This window comes from Ornithodoros turicata, unplaced genomic scaffold, assembly GCF_037126465.1.
Source record: "Ornithodoros turicata isolate Travis unplaced genomic scaffold, ASM3712646v1 ctg00000829.1, whole genome shotgun sequence".
In the NCBI taxonomy this organism is placed as follows: Eukaryota; Metazoa; Arthropoda; class Arachnida; order Ixodida; family Argasidae; genus Ornithodoros; species Ornithodoros turicata.
The window spans coordinates 1,166,385-1,183,282 of NW_026999402.1; the positions used below are offsets into that span (position 1 = coordinate 1,166,385).

At 43.7% G+C, this 16,898-nt stretch overlaps 2 protein-coding genes across 2 annotated transcripts in view; one reads left to right on the top strand and one right to left on the bottom strand.

Moving 5' to 3' along the window:
- Positions 1-67: 67 nt before the first annotated feature.
- LOC135375142 (large ribosomal subunit protein eL34-like) lies at positions 68-2,772 on the top strand. The gene is made up of 4 exons (XM_064607866.1): positions 68-172; positions 307-400; positions 633-736; positions 2,636-2,772. Exons 1-4 carry the CDS (start codon positions 108-110, stop codon positions 2,727-2,729), a joined length of 357 nt encoding a protein of 118 aa, XP_064463936.1. The 5' UTR covers positions 68-107; the 3' UTR covers positions 2,730-2,772.
- Positions 2,773-6,420: 3,648 nt separating this feature from the next.
- LOC135375147 (nose resistant to fluoxetine protein 6-like) overlaps positions 6,421-16,898 on the bottom strand; it is a 28,478-nt gene continuing 18,000 nt past the window's right edge. The window contains exons 6-16 of the mRNA XM_064607870.1: positions 15,731-15,870; positions 15,392-15,571; positions 14,841-14,934; positions 12,523-12,642; positions 11,838-12,006; positions 11,165-11,244; positions 10,981-11,103; positions 10,150-10,270; positions 9,862-10,051; positions 9,047-9,189; positions 6,421-7,733 (exon numbers count right to left, since the gene is read on the bottom strand). Of these exons, the coding sequence (XP_064463940.1) occupies positions 7,542-7,733; positions 9,047-9,189; positions 9,862-10,051; positions 10,150-10,270; positions 10,981-11,103; positions 11,165-11,244; positions 11,838-12,006; positions 12,523-12,642; positions 14,841-14,934; positions 15,392-15,571; positions 15,731-15,870 (1,552 nt within the window). The 3' untranslated portion in view covers positions 6,421-7,541. The remainder of the gene's footprint in view (positions 7,734-9,046; positions 9,190-9,861; positions 10,052-10,149; positions 10,271-10,980; positions 11,104-11,164; positions 11,245-11,837; positions 12,007-12,522; positions 12,643-14,840; positions 14,935-15,391; positions 15,572-15,730; positions 15,871-16,898) is intronic.

The following is a 16,898-nucleotide window of genomic DNA, read 5'->3' on the forward strand; positions in this document are numbered from 1 at the left end:
CAAGAATCTGCTTGATCTTAGAGTGATTTGTAGAGATTTAAGAGTTGTCAGTAATTGATGTTTCCAGTTTATTACATATGTGTCGATATTTGCTCTAGGTACCAAAAATGGTGCAGCGTTTGACGCTTCGGCGGCGTCTCCCGTACAACACAAACTCCAACCGGAGAAGAGTGTGAGATCATTTTGTGGCTTCCAGCGTGAAAACAGATCAGTCGCATATGACTGTGGAACACATTTAGATTTTTGAAGCAGCGCATGCCTTGGTTGTTTAGACAGCTGCTGGACGTGTCATTTTCGAAATTTCAGATCGAGAACTCCGGGAGGACGTCTCGTCTATCTCTACACCAAGAAGCTTGGAAGCGTACCAAGATGTGGTGACTGCAAGGAGAAGCTTCGTGGGGTGAGTGTTGCTCGCATTTCTCGCGACTACCGTCCAGTCTAATACCTTGCAGCAATGTACGGCTGCAAGGTTTCGCTCTGGACCAAAGCAATTCTCCGTCACCCATTTCTGTCCCTTGGTGCCACATCCATCGACAGAAAGAAGATAGAGATACAAAACTGTGCTCGAGCTCTGTTTGTGATTGTCTTGCCCTAGTGGATGTCGTGTAAGATGGAAATGTCATGCCTTCCAGATTACCGCTGCGAGGCCACGAGAACTTTCAGCACTTAGTAAGCGGCACAAGACTGTGACAAGGACCTACGGTGGTTCTCGCTGTGGGAAGTGCGTCAGGAGCCGGTATGTTATTTGAATTTAATGAATATTAGGTTATACATATGTCCGTTACAGTCGAACCTCGTCAATATGACTACGACTCCCCCAAATATTCCCTATAATATCCCCTAAATATTCCCCCGTATATGGGTCATAAAGCGAGTTGCCACATTAACGGGCAGCATATGATATGGACCAAAGGTAGAAAGAAAAACCGGTGTGTGTGACACATCCTGCACTATCATTAACTGGAAAACAAGAGGCATTGTTGAACATCTTAGTTCATTTGTGGAAGACATCCGATCTGATAAGCGTCTCCTTGGTTACATTTTCAAGCAGTGCTTTTTCCAATGATACTATTGCACGCTCAATGGTAGATACATTCTGCATGTCATTCTGTCGCTCCTGTACGACTGCAGTAGGAAATTAGCACCAGGCGACCAAGGCTGCTGCTCTTTTAAGCTTATTTGCTTCTTGTAAGACAGCAAGATCACTTGTTCGACTACTGGGAGGCCAAGTTTGTTCAGTGTAGAGGTAACTCGATGCGTCGAGCTAAGTAATCGGAATGTGTCAATTGGACGCTGCTGCCCGCTGTCCACTAGACGTGTTCCAATTTTCTCAACATATCAAGTTATCTCTACACTCAATTAACTTAGCCTCCCTGGTGGTCATAATATCCCGGATGGAATACACTTGTTAATCTCAGCCATTGTCTGATGAGTGAATTGTCACATTAACAAGGGCGATTTACGTGGAAAGGAAGAGCAAAATTGTTTGAGAGCGAGCTTGTCAGATTAGTGAACGTGATTCAACTGTACGTCAAAATGTCTGCGTGGATGGTGCTGTATCGAAATGTGCAACGTTTTGTCCCACGTTTTTGGGGGGGCAGAGGGGAGTGGTGGCCACGTTGAGACCGGGAGATTACACAGGTTTAAATCCTGTCACCGGCTGTGCTGTCCGAGGTTTTCCCTGGGTTTTCCGAAGACTTTTTTTCAGCCAAATGTCGGCACAGTTCCCCCTGAAGTCTGCCCAGGACGCATACTAACCCCCCACTGTCCCCTAATCCTTCCTGCTGTCCTCTTTCTGTCTGTACGCCGCTACTAGCCACAGTTATTGAAGCAAAATGTAACCTGATATCCCCCCCCCCCCCCCCCCCCCCCCGACCCTCTTGATGTTTCCGAAAAATATAACACAAAAAAGTCTGGCACCAGCCGAATGAGAGACCCAAAACAGATATGCTACAACACCCTGTGCTAGGCTTACAGAATAAGGACACTATGCAGCGGTGTGCTTGCAATTCTGGCGCGCAACAGCTACAGCTACTAATCAGGACTTACAAAAAAAACAAAACAAGCAATGAAGAAACAAAGAATTCTCTGTGTGAACATACTGTGTTGTGGAACAAAGGTGCTGTTCTGTTTGCACATGCAGTGGCAAACACGCTAGTTCTTTGGATTCCCTGTAGGGTTTATTCGCACGACGTCAGCTGCAAGAGGGCGTCACCGTCGCTAGCAGTCTGCCGCAACATTGTTCTCAACGTTGCTAGACCTCTAAAATAGCAGATAGCACTAAACAAAAGCGGGAACCTTCGAGGGACCTTCATCATGTCGGCAATTTCGCCTTTTCGAAGCTAGTACCCTCTGGAGGGGTGACGTTAGTCAATAGACTCTATTGTAGCTCACTCTATTAGCATAATGAGCCTTTCCATGAGATGTCCATTATATCGGAGCATCCTGCAGCACTGCTTGGCTGCAGAGATATCGTAATGGACGACAGCACATAGGCCTTGGGTCTGCTGATGTGTGCTGTTACAATACAGCTGCGATGGCAGGTTTTCCGAGCAACAGCTTCACAACTTTGTGGTTACACAATTTTCATGTAGCCCTGCAGTGTATTGAGTGCAAGAATTCCCTCCACTTTCAGCATCATCAGGGCTTTCCTGATTGAAGAACAGAAGATAGTTGCCAAGGTTCTCAAGGCAAAACAGTCTGAAGCACCCAAGAAAGCAAAAAAGTGAGCTGTACTCTGTTCCTGAATTAAATAATATTCAAAAAAAAAGATTAAGTATCTACATACTTTTTTGACGACTGCCATTTTTCAATCATCTATATACTGTTTTATATGCTCGAAATACCCTTTGTCCCTCTGAAATGTTTGAAGTGTGGGTTTATGTGAAAAGGTTTAAAAACTATCCGTGAACTGAGGATACGCATAGGACCTTGAAAACCGTCTGACCTGAAAGTCCATATTTCGTGGCCTTGGAAACACTCAAATTTGGGGCCACACTTGAGAACCCTTCATTTTGGGAATAATTTTTTTCACAATATTCTTTTATGTAACGAATAGTGCCGCAGCTACAGTGTCCTCTCCTGTTTCCAAAATTAGCCATTCTTCAATACGTGTTCCCCTATTGCGCCAAATGGTACCCTGGAGTTTCTCCAGCTGGCCACCCCGAGAGCTTCTGCATCTAGTACTCGTCTATAACGTTCCTTCTAAACATAGTCTGCTTGTACAAACGGAAATGCTGACATTGTGCTGGCCTGCGCATGCACTCACCTGTGCTGCTTCACACTCATCTGGTAGTATAAAGCCTGTCCGGGATGGCATGCTTTTAAAGCAAACACCTTAACGAAACATGAATCTGCCTCATCGCCTGCCTGCCGTGAGCCATGTTATTGTGTGCCCAGCTATCAATGTGAGATATGCCTCTCTGACTGCGGCGAATTGAAAGCAACAGCAGAAAAGCCGAAACGAGTGAAAATGCCAGCAAGGGTGTGCCTTCCTGCTAAGGGTATCACTGAATATTGCCTGCAAGAGGTTTTGCTGTTATATTGCTTTGATGTTTTGCAATTATCTCTGGAATATTTCCTCTAGCACTAGCATGGAACTAGCTGCCTGGAAGTATTGCCCTAAAATGTTCACATAGGCCCGTAAAAATGCTTGCTTTGGAAACTGCAGTTTTCTTTTTTTTTTTAGCCTGCTTGCCTTTTGCATCACTTTACACTACTACAGTATGTCCCTGTGCATGAGGCGAGGTAAATGGAAGAGGCTCGAAAGCTGGTTTTCGGGTATACAGTCAACCCTCGATTTATGACCACCCTCGGTTCCCCGAAAAATCGTTCATAAATCGAGGGATTCATAAATCGAAAATTCCGTTAACTGAGTACTATCGAGCAAATGGAACAATATTTCCGAGTTGGGATTGTGTTTATAATGCCATATATTGTGTAATTTTGCTTTTGACCATGCCTTCTGCTGTATCAATCTCACAACGAACAGACGTTAGCGCATTCACACTCTGTTTATTATGCAATACTAAATTGTTTAATTTTGCTTTGGACCATGCCTTCCGCTGTGTCAATCTTGAAAAGAAGAGATGTCACCACATTCGCACTGGACTGGTCTCTGATTTCCTCCGGGATTTTAACCTCCGTTATATTAATCTCCGGGTGACAGTGACCACCTTATTCATCAACTGAGGTCAGGAACACTTGGTCGCACCTTGTGCGACCCCGGAAAACCCGTTTGTTGTTCGGATTTCGAGGGGTTAAGAACCGAGGGTGCAATACCTGGAAAACGTTTGGTCCGTTCAGGCATCATTCATAAGACCACGGAATAATCCCTTTGAAGGTTACTGTGGACCTCGGAACAATCCGTTCATAAATTGAGGGCGAAAACGCTGGGCAACTCCTAGTTGGTTCCCAGAAATTCCGTTCATTATTCGAATATCGAGGTTCATAAAACGAGGGAAAAATGAATGGAAAAAGTTTGGTTCCCCGTGCTCGTGTTCATAAAACGAGGGAATTCATAAATCGAGGGTTGACTGTATCCCCTTTAATCGCACTTTGTCTCGTTTTGTCGTTGATGTACCTACTATGCAGGAATGCATCACACCTGTTTTTTTTCTCCTCATTTGAGGCCCAACCATTGTGGGCAGGGCTTTGTCAAAAAGGCATCTGCCCAATGCTAATTCTCATTTTCTTTCATTTGTACCTGCCTGTTCCCATATGTAAGTTTTGTTAGTTTCCGAGTGCCGCGAGTTTCAATACCTGGGAAACTTCACTTTTGTAGTCTACAAAGCAAGTAGGTCTAGCTGTGTTAAAGGTGGTGTCCAGACAAAAAACGAAGTCAAACTGAAGGTGGGGTAGGAGTATTGGGCACCTGAAATACATGGACCCAGAATATTTCGTTTTGAAACTGTCTGAAACGTTAGAAAATAAATTTAAAGCAGTCAGCTGAGCGATTGGGAACCTCGCCCGCAGTGCCAATTACGTCAGCGGAAAAGGCGAAGGTCTGTTTCAACCGGAAGCTGGCAGTTGGTTTCGAATTCGCTGCTTTGATGTTTTATGAAGAAAACACGAACAAGTTTTGGAAACTTTTTTGGTGGTTTCTTCTTGGAAGGCATCTCCATGTGGATATCACATTACCTTACATTAACTTCAGAATTCCGGATTCCTCGCGGACACCACCTTCAATGAGATTAAGACCCTTCTTCTTTGAGCCACGGCTGAATAAACCACTGCAAATGTTTGTCGCAGATCATTTTCAGCACACAAATGTTTGCTTCTTGCCTGTAAAAAATCTTTTGGCATACGAACTACTGTATAAGTGGTTAAATTCGCGGGCTCGATAATTCGCGGATTTGTGAGAAACCAGGATCAGGCAATTATTCGCGGACCCTTAAATTCGCGGTACCGCGTTGCATTTACCCTGCATCTTAGGGACCATCCACCTTGTACTTCCTGGAAGAAGCTAATAAGAGGTATCGCCAGTGGGTAACTTGTTCAATGTGTCTTCCTTTTGAGCACTTCTGACTGCAAGGGTTGCGAATAGGGGATCCTACTTGGCTTGTATCTGCGTCATTGCGGAACTGCCCCGTCATTCTTGTCATGGCGTCGAGCTGGTGCGATTGGCACTCGATAGTGATGCGGCAAATTTTCCAAAGGCCTATCCGTGTGTGCATAAACGCTTGCTGGAGGATCCAGGCTTACAAGGAGCTGGAATCACGGGACGCCTACATGAGGGCTGGAATACAGTCTTGAGTTGTAGCGGCGAACTGAACACTTTGCGAGGCAATGCAGTGTAATAGCGTAAGAAACCCTGTGTACATAAGTTGCCTCAGCGTCCTGGGACAAACTTCTTGCAGATTTCGTTCACATATCTTTCTGTGATTGGTTCGAATATTTCGCGGGACTTTAAATTCGCGAAACACGGGCCTTCGCGAATTTCGCGAAAAATAGGTCCTCGCGAAAATTACTACTTATACAGTATCCTCTTATTGTGCTGGCATCGTCTGACTGTGAGCTGCAGAAAGGCCTATTGCGAACGATGACACATCTCTGAAGCACATAGTTTTCACAGCTAGCGTATCAGACCCTCATTAAGTGTGACTCCCTTTTTTCTGAATCTTGCTTTATTTGAACAAACCACTGGTCCTTTTCCATTTCGTATCAATGGAATTGAGCCATATTTAATATTTTGTGCGTACGTTATTGCTTAATACAGGAGAACATCTAGAGGTGAACCTGTGTGTAGTAAAGATGCAGATGTAGTGTTTCTGATGTTTTGAAACCCCAACCATCTTCTGATACTGTGAGGAACTGAAGATACTGATGTCAGGAAGTTTAGTAGTCTGACCGACACCACTATAAAGAGGTTCTACTGTCTGTTCTCTTGCTGTTGCACTGTTGGGAGCAAAACTTGGCACGTAACAAACAACACACCTTTATTGCTATGCTGTACAAATTTGGCAGTTTTGGACACACCAAGGCACATTCATAAGGCACATTGTAGGACTGTTTGCAATGTGGAGACAAATCCAACATAATTAATGTGAGAAAAGTAGGGGAAGTGGAACAATATCTAGGACATACAAGAAACACTAGAACAATGTCAAGTTTCTGCAAGAGAATAAAAACTGGTTGAACGGTTAGGAGCATCCAATTTGTTATCAGCTAGTTTCGTGCATCAGTGTGTGCCTCTTCAGGTTACAATATATACGCATACTATATCCTAAGACATTTGGAGAGGAGGAATTGAGCTAATGGACCATGGTTTGTCAGAGTGAAAAAAATATATACAAAAACGAAACAAAAAATGCTGATATTGCCAAACATGGCAAGCTCGCATTTGCCGGATATAGTTGGTCAACCCACTGCTCAGCTATATCGAGTCCGGGCGTAAAAAGTTCATGTGTTCAAACATGACCGCTTGGGATCTGGCAAAAACAGTTGCGACGAAATGACCGCCCCAATTCACCATTAGTATGTATGCGTTCCAGGCAATGATTTCTGTAACCCCAGGAGTGGACGCTGGTGCACGAAAGCTACTTACTAATAAATTTGATGCTCCCAACCATTTGCCCAGATTAAAATTTTTTTTTTTTCAATATCTAAACATGAAATTTTGTGGTCTTCGTGTAGATTTTTGTCCCCGTACACGCGCAGGAAAAAGCAAAAATCGGGCTCTTCAAAGACTAGTTACCATACCTGGGGATTTTAATTCACATGGGGATTCACACGCGTTTGCCGCACGCCCCTCTTCTTGCCGCTGACTATCACATACATATCGCTACACTGCACTCAGCAGTGTGGGACATGTGCTTTCTGCGACGTGAAATGATGCAACGCTAATTTTTGTGCTATTACACAGAGGCACAATGTCTCTTAGACTTTGCATCAAACTCCGAAAATGTTGCATGCTTTGCTCTTGCTCTGTTGCTCTGCAAGCATTGTGAAACAGCCCTTGATATACTGTACATAGCACTGACAAACAAGTAAAACAAAATGAGTAGACTTTCAGGACTAGCATTATGACTAGGAAGGTCTCCTCAGCCGTAGGATGGGGAAAACTTCTTTTGTTCGAGAGGGATGTTGATATCTGCGGATGAGTCTTCCTCCTCATCCTTTTCTCTTGCGGACGCGAATAAGTCCACCAGTCGCAGGAAGGGGGCTTCTAAGAGTAGGTGGCAAGGAATGCTGATGAGGATAGTTGCAAGCAGGTTCCATAGGACCTCCTGAACCTGTGAGGATTGCAGAAGATTGCAGAGTAAGTTGGCTCACTCGACAGCAAATTTCTCAATTCAGCTGCTCAACGACGTCTTAAAAATGTCAGCTACAGCTTCTGAAGTATGCAAAGCGGTGCAACCTATTTAAATTAAAAATCTTTCTGAACAACTGTATCGTGGGGTGCCAATTTATTAGTTACATTTTTAGTTTTATTTATTTATTTATTTTTAGAATAGGGTGCATGGGAATAGATGACCAAAAGCAGAAGCGCTGTTATGCACACAGCAGCCTCTCCACATGCATGGCTTATAGAATAGGGTTCTCATAACACAAAGTGAGGTACTGGAGCCCCTCAACTCAGATCACAGTTACAACTAGCTTTCTGGGATTTACAAAAAAAATAATAATTACAAAATAATCATCCTTTGTAGGCACGTTGCATTGTAAACATAAGCAGTATTGTGAAAAAAAAAACACCTGATTCTGCCGTTAAATGTTTTGGCCATTTGCAGACGACACACTGTTGAAGATTCTTGACAGCCGTCAGAACAACACAAGCCAGTTTCGAGTCTGACCCGTCGTACTAGTTTTTAAAATAGTGTGCACACCCGAAACTCATAGTTCAGTTGCAGCGACGCTACTTTCTTGGGTGCCGCAGAGTACTTGGGTCCCTACCCTGAAACACTACTATCCTGCAGTTTTGAAAGCAAAGGAAGCACATCATAAGTAAGGCCCTCGGTTTTCTGCTGTGGCAAATCCAAAATTCCGCGGCACCGACTTGTAATTCCACGATTTTCCGTGGCGAGCTGTCCACGTCTGCTTGAAACGGGAAACACTTTATTTTCTTGGATAAAAATATGTTATAAAATTAGATGCAAAGCACTGTTGGGGTTCACAATTACATGCGGTCTATCGCCTGCAATCATTTTATACCTGCTGAAAGATCTTTCAGCATCTATAGGGATTTATTGGAACTTTATAGGAAGGAGTTTACAATACGTGCCCTGGGGAAGTTAAATCTTTAGGACACAGTTTTTTTGTTCCCGGGCTGTAGGCATTATTTAAGAGTCAACTTTCAACTTCGAGTGATTGATATTCGATTCGGATTCGACAATTCGAATATCAGCACACCCCTAAAAGTAAGGGACTCTGTGTAATTCTGTACCAAACTAAGGATTCCGCGATTAATTCCGAATCCCGCAAAATTTCGCGGAAACCCAAGGTTCTTAATCATAGGTGACTGAAGAGTCAAACAACGAGCACCGTCTGTAATGTGTCTGTGTTTGCATCGTGTTACTGTGTGAATGTGAGTGTTCTTTATACTTACAGCAACCTTCATGGTATAATACACTGGCGCCTTTGTCGTGCCATTTGTGAAGACTATAAGGAAGGGATTGATGATGTAGATAATATACGTTAGCCTGGTGATGACTTGCCAGCCTGGCCAACATAGGAGTACGTTGATGACACCTGGCAACAAAGTGATTGTCAGAAATTCTACCCGCATGTCATTAAAAATGAGCAATAGCCTCCCCAAGCCCCTTTAGCAGATACGTACTACCCTTTTGCAACATCTCTACAAATATAGTGCTGAAGTGGGAGAAATACAGATTTGCAAGAAAAAGTGGTTATTTGCAAATGGTTAAGGTAAACCTCTTCCTTGGGGGTACACGTTAGTAGGGCTGTGTGAATATTAATGTTTTTCCAATACCAAAGTAAATAATTGTATATTTGATTTTCTTTCTGTATTCAAATTTGGAATCAACAGCATATGTCTCTCTGAAACCAAATGTTCTCAAACCAAATGCCAGAAGAGAACTTGTACTGAGCGAGAGTTGAATGCTGCTTCACATAAAGATCTGCACATATCACACAGCTGCACATATCACAGACACATTCTGTATACTGTATCTGCACATATACTCTAACCATATTCACTTTGGTTATGTAATTATCTGCTTCGGTTATATTCCTTTGGTTTTGAATTGACTGCTCGCACAAGGTCTACAAATCAGTATCTAGGTTAGCACAGTGCTAGCACGCACCCATCGCATTGTTGTTACAGTTTTCATTGTATTTCTATGGTATATTTATGTAGAGTATACTTGTTACTGTAGTTCACGGCTATATTTTTGCCCTTACCTCCGTGCCCCCTGATGCATGCGACTGCCAAGAAGCTGAGGCCCGCAGAAAAGAGGAGTCGATGAAACGCGTCGTACGCTGCATAATCAGTGCTGCCAGGTGGGATGGGACCTTTGTTCCAGAAGTAGGTGCCGTTGATGGTGCCCAGGAGCAAGATTAAAGATAGGATCCAGCCCACATAGTACGCAAGCTGCAAGTAACAGTGCACCAAGATGGAGATCACATTGTGTTCCATCATTTGTCAATAAAGTTCCAAGATGAGATGCTTCCTGCGAAATTTTGACCCACCTTGGGGCAATGCAGTTTGGGCTTCATCCCCAGAAAGTACCCAGTGATGATGCCTACACAAATGGGACTTCCTCTAGTGTAGAGGTTGGTGGCAACTAGGTCGTGGTACTCGGTACGTGACCTATAGTGGTACATTATAATTACATTATAATTGCAGGGTTTAAATTGCTTGCTATCACAAATGTGCAGTTTTTGATGGTAATATTCCCTAAGTGAAAATCGTCCAGAAATCAGACTGGCATTTTCTATATACACAGTTAACGCAACATTTTATTTGCATTGTTGTCATTGCGGTACCAACTGAAAAATGTTTGATGTAATAAATTGCGAGGCACACATTAAGGGATTCAAAAGACACGCTGCTCCTTTCCTTGTAACAATGTTAAGCTAAAATAAAAAGGCTCAGTCTACATTAGGGCTTGATACTGCAAGCAAATTGAGAGCTGGAGCAGCTATATTTATCAACATATGCTGTAATTCCAGTAATGATTAGTGGATAATCATTTTCACCAACTGAAATCTACGTACGCTTATTGCTGCACTTTGTCAGTGCCAGACACCCCAATTACAACCTGTATTTTGATGTACTCAATGACTGCAATGTTCCTTTGCCAGTATTTTGTACTGCATAGTAAGACAGCTCTTTCAAGGCAAGCACAGAACGATAGCACGTTTCCATTGTGGGGTCTTGACTTGTCACAGTGCCACTTCAAATACAGTCTCACTAGAAACTGTGCAACTTGTCAGAACTTGTCACAAAATTCTAACAAGCACACTCAAACTCTCTGAGATCGAAAATGAGCACTTATTACTTGTAAGTTGGATACTTACCCTGGTCTGTACTCCCTCAAGAGAGCTGTTGGTCCAATGTTGTTCAAGAGGTTTATTATGAACGTTGAGAGAATGGTCCCCGCGATGCACAAACCTAATGCAAGGGTTGCACATTTAGGGTACCTGTTGGAGGATGAGCATGCATACTCATTTTAGAATCACCGATCAGTCTTTTGCAACTTACTTCGTCAAGACCAACATCATGAAGCCTGCAAACAGGATGGCTTGAGCTAGATATGCCATCATCCATGTATGTGGCATGCACTGTATTCAGGAAACAAGAGTTATTGCATCTGTGCCTGCAGCAGGCCTGAAAGCTCAGAAGAATATACTGTGCCAGAATAAGTTCACTCATATGCCACTTGTCAACCTTAATAATAGCAGTGGAAAAAAATTCGGTCTCATTTTCGAGCGCGAAAAAAACAGCCACCCTAGAGGCACTGGGGGAACGTTAAGTGAACAAAATTCTTGCGTTAAAAATAAGGGAATAATTTTGTCCAATTAAGACTCCATCATGGTCCGTGTGTTGCTGTAATTGCATTCGGACACGAGACCATATTTTTTCAGTGTTATTATTAATGTTGACAAGAGCTGTACATGCACGTGAGGATGCGCGCCGCAGTTGGTGCCACAATAGAATTCGTGCCTATGTGTTATTACGCTTAGACGTGTCATTATAATTTACACACAGTGGTATCCAACGACACTGCCACCATTCTGGTCGTGTGGCCGGCATAGTTGTGGCTGGTATAGGCAAACTAAGTTTGACTTTCAATGGGAAAATTGTGAGACTGTCACGCTTGCCGTACTACATGGAAGCCTGCACATAAAATACTGCCTGCACATAAATTCGCTACCTGCTGACTGGTTGGGAAGAAGTTGTTGATGAAGGCTATATTCCAGATCCAGTGGTTGGGACACTGAGACAAGAACCTCTTGCTCTCAATGGGCCATGTGGGACCAGAGCTCAGCTTTGGGAATATGGCATTCAGTATCAGAAGCAGGAGCATGTAGGAAGGAAGCACTCTGAAATGTTTAATAGTAATTACAATTGGTGGGCAGCAACATCATGGAATATGTATGAACCACGTAATTTTAAAGATGTCTGGTCTGGGTAAAGTGAGTGTGGATAGGCAAGAGTTTTCGAGGAACATGTCTGTTTTACATTGAACCTATTTTTGTGTTTGTGTGTCTGTTAGTGACATTAATAAAATTACATTATCCAGCTAGAGGATGCCATAACATATTGAACTACCAGTTTGCAGATATATACAGATATGAGAATGCATGTCCCCTTTCGAGAGTTTCACGTGAGAGATCTGCACGCAGTCGTTGACAACCTGCGACTTCTGGAGCAGTGTTTTCGTGCTATATTCTGGTGTGATATACACTATATATTCTGGAGTGTATAGAATGGCCATGTATATGTCCATATTTTTAATTTACATACTCAGTATGCAGATATTGAGTAGTTATATTGTCTTGAATAATGTAACTTCATCTGCAGTGCCTGTCAAGTGAGCATGATTACCTTACACTTACCCAGCACTGAACCACTTGGTGGCGCTCAGGTAGGCCCGAAGAAAGTCCATAATGCCGCAGTTGTCTATGACAAACTTTGCTCTTAGATGTCGAACTATATTGTACGCTATCGCGATTCCTCTGAAACATTACATAGAAAAGTTTTAGTACGGTTTGCCCCACGTACTACATCATACAGGGTGTTGATTTTTATCATTTACAGAATTTTTATAAAAAATCTATGAGAGCAGCGCAGATGTCGTTTCTCCAATTGAGTTATGCAGATAGGCAGACATCCTCTCGAAGAAAGTGTGCAACCATGAGATGCCCAATTACCTAAAATTAATTAATTAACTCTTTAAATAGGGCAAAACCGAGGTAGGAGAATCGGAGACTATCCGCATTGAAAACTATTTCACGTCTAGCAAATCCTGAAACACACATCTGCATTAAAATATCCATCCCCGAATTTCGATATGCAAATGAGCCGGGACCGAAACCGCGCACGTCAGGAGCGCTGTCCTTCCAGCGCTCATTTCAGGCCAGAAGGCAATGTGATTTGGAGCAGTGGAGATGATTGGAGTAGGTGCCGCACTAGGGGCCATATAAACCGCTTTCCGGCCCAGATAAGCCTCCGTCTGCGTAGATAATACGCTCTTGAGGCGTGCTTTATGAGTTTCAGCTCATTTGCATGCTGAAATTCAGCGATGGATATTTAACGGTGCGCACTCTTTCCTGGATTTTTAGAAGATAGAACGACTTTCAACAAGGACTGTCCTCCGTTCTGCTATCTCGCTTTTGCCCAAAATTTCTTAATGAGAGAGTTCATTAATGGACTTTAGGTAATTAGTCATCTGTAGTTACATACTCCCTTCCAGAGGATGTCTGTCAGGCCCTATAACTGAACTGCAAAAAAACAACACCTGTCTTGCTCTCGTAGCTTTTTTATTAAAATTATGTAAAGGATAAAAATAAACACCCTGTATGTACTAGACATGCTGGTAATTTTTGCTTCGATACTTGTGCAGTCATTGTTTCAGGGTACACCCTGGTACATAGCACCGTATACCGGGTGTTTCTTGAAGGTCCCCCTTGCTGAATAACCCGGTAACAGGTGGCACTATCGAAAAGTTTTCTCTTCAATGAGCACCCTAAAGGCATCGGCCAAGAACTGAGCAGTGAGCGGCTGATTTGCATGTGCTCATTAATTAAATAAAACTCATAACTTTTACATTTTTCTTCAGACATTTTCGGAACCTCTGTTTTGCCTATCAGAACCTTGACAAAACATGCTCCAGAAAAGAACCTGTGGTGACATTTGGTGGTTATTAGAGTAATTGATTTGTTTTGGTCGACATATATCTCACACAGAGCTGTGCAGCAATCTGCCCTTTTTGTCGGCTGTCAATTACATGTTTATCCACCTGGTTCCAACACAGGGGTGACGAAAGAGAAGGAACGGCCACGTAGCATGCCTTTATCACGGTGATGATGAAAGAACCGAAGCATCGTTTCTGCCCGTTCCTTATCTTCCGTCACCCCCCCCCCCCCCATGTGAACCAGGTAGATGAACGCATAACTGGCAGCCGAACAGCTATGCGAAAGAGCGCATGGGCGCCGTCATGTGGGGGCAAGGGGGCAGTTTCCCCCCCCATCCTCACCCACATGGCTTCCAGAAACGTAGGGTTTCTGAGCCAAGGCAATGTAGTTTCGGGCGCAGTTGACACCCCCCCACACACAAACATTCTGTCTGGCCCTCCTAGAAAAAATCCTGGTGGCACTCGTGGTTGGTATGCTGTTCCGTGCAAGAAATACGTAAGCTGAAACCAATTAAACACTCTGAAAATCACAGAGTGTTTATGCGTTTTTTTTTTTGTTTTTTTTTTTACAGTTTTTGTTGAAGGTTCTAGTTGGTGAAACAGGTTCTGAAAGCATTCAAAGGAAAACTTAGAAGCTAGGTGTTTTACTAGGGACGCTCACTGAAAAGAAAGCTTTTTCGATACAACCACCTGTACACGAATTATTAAGCCGGAGAACCTTCATGAAACACCCAGTAGCGGTTGTGAAGGAGGAAATGTGACACTGAAATGTGATGAGGCATGCAAAGAGTTGATCACACTGCTTTAAATGGAGGTCTGTACCTGCCTAACACCTGCATTACCATTATCGTTCAGCTGCATTGCTGGACATTGCTGCACAGTGAAGGTATTTGATGGTCTAGGTCAGATATTAGTGCTTACAATTCCACAGTCCCTGCACAGCCTTGAGCTGATTGCGGAAATAATGTAAGAAGGCAAAAATTTTTCCATATATAGTTATAACTAATCCTTTATACTTACAAAACTGTCATCAAGGCATCAATAGCTAGCGAGCTGTTGACTGCAAACTGGATTACAGGGTTTTCTAAGGCATGTTTCAGTTCTTTCATGTTCACTGTAAATGAAACAATGGTCATAGAGTAGCACTTTGGGAATGTCATTCCTTGAAGTTATATAACATGGTTCGTATCATTTCATATACCGTATGTGTACTCGCACAAGCACCATTCCCCGAAATACGCCAGTGAAAGATGTGCAAAATGCTGTAGCTTTCAGATGCCACATGAGAGCATGCAGTGAACTAGCATATGTCTTTTCGTGATCTTCCCACCATGGGCCATATCCAGCAGTACTTCCACAAGATATTCCGTAGCAGACGACATGGCCGCTGGTGACGTCCTCTACGTGAGTAGGAGACCACACACGATACCCTGGTGCGGCACACATGCTCAACATGAATTGTGGCAGAGCTTCTGCTCTATGAGTAGGTTTTTGCTTTTTCTTCCACTAGAATATTCCATGGGATGTCACTTCTGTGGATACACAATGTCAGATGGGAGTGCACCACTCACTTGTGACATTGAAACCTCTGAGGGTGAGTGAGTTTCCGAGTACAATCCAGATGAGACTGAGACTGGTGATGCCACAGACGGGTCTCAGGGATCCAGGGGGGCCTCGACCTCTCATCAGTAGCCGAAGGTTACGGTACGCCGAGAATGAACGTAGAACCTCACAGGCCGTGCTTTGTGATTCTGCACTCCAAACGGACACTATTTAGTCAGTCACATGAATTTTATAGGTCAGCAAAAAAAATTCTAATGAATGGGATTCAAGGTCTGTCGATGTCAAATTGTGACAGTGTGTGAAGGCAAAGACTGACACTACGGAGTAGCCCCACACTTTCAACTTACTCAGTTGATACGCGTGAATGTGCTTATAGGTGCTTGCATCAAGTTCTTCATCTTCGTGATCTCTGTCTGAGCACAAAATGAAGATGGCATCCAGTATGGTCCCGAAGACGATCAGTATGGCCAGTAGACCCACAACTACCCTGCAATGAAAGGGAAAGTACACTCCCTAACATAATTGAAATAAATACCGTGAAACATCCTTTCAGAGACTTTCAGCGAAGCACTTTCGAAGCGGCCTTTCAGAGACTCCTCTCCTAGACGGACACTCCCCTACTGCGGATCAGCTGGGTGTCCCCCAGCAAGCTTTAATGCTCCTGCCTCGATACCACTCGTGTACCAGATCTGTGCCCAAAATCTGGTATATACCAGATCTTGTGTGGATACCCTGGGGATGCAGGATGCTTCTTTTCAAACATCCAAAGCGCGATATCCTACAGACGTCCCTGGGACATCAGTTATTTACTGGGTAAAACTGAAACGCGAATGTTGTTCTATGATATCCCACAGATATCGCCTGGATGTCCAGATATTCAGGACGTTCACGACCCTGTAGGGATATCCTAGGGATATTAGTGGTTTACTGGGCAGACATCTCCCTTCAGCGGACAAGAATCCGGGTCCCGTCGGTGTCCATACTAGAGAGGTCTCACTGTGTGTGTACCAGGAGCATTTGTCTTCAAGAAATTTCCCTGCGGGCCCTTTCATTCGAAATCGATGTTTTTTAAGAGTCATGCATGCCTTGTCGCGAGAGCAGATCAGCACCCGTTGGAAGCAGCAAGCAGGGGGTATCTCCTCATCGGCTTGCGTGACGTAGCCTTTCGGTACTCACGAGAACGATCACGTATCAGCGGCCTTTTTCATACCTTGTCTTTATGTATTCTCTTCAGCGGAAATCACATGATGGACCTTTGCCTAATCATGTCATAGCGTAGTAGCTCTTCGGTGCACTACTCTTAATTGTCACGCACCGAAACAAACCAAAATACATTGCACCCAATCGCAACACCGGATGAAGCCTGACGCCAAGCCACTGCCCTCGTGCCGTGACAATGCCGTTATGCTGACATCGTGCACATGTCTTCACGTTGGAATTTCAAACCGCGTGGATTCCCATGATTTAGAATTCCTACAATAAATGATACCTCTGAAGTCGGCGAAAAGTAAAGCT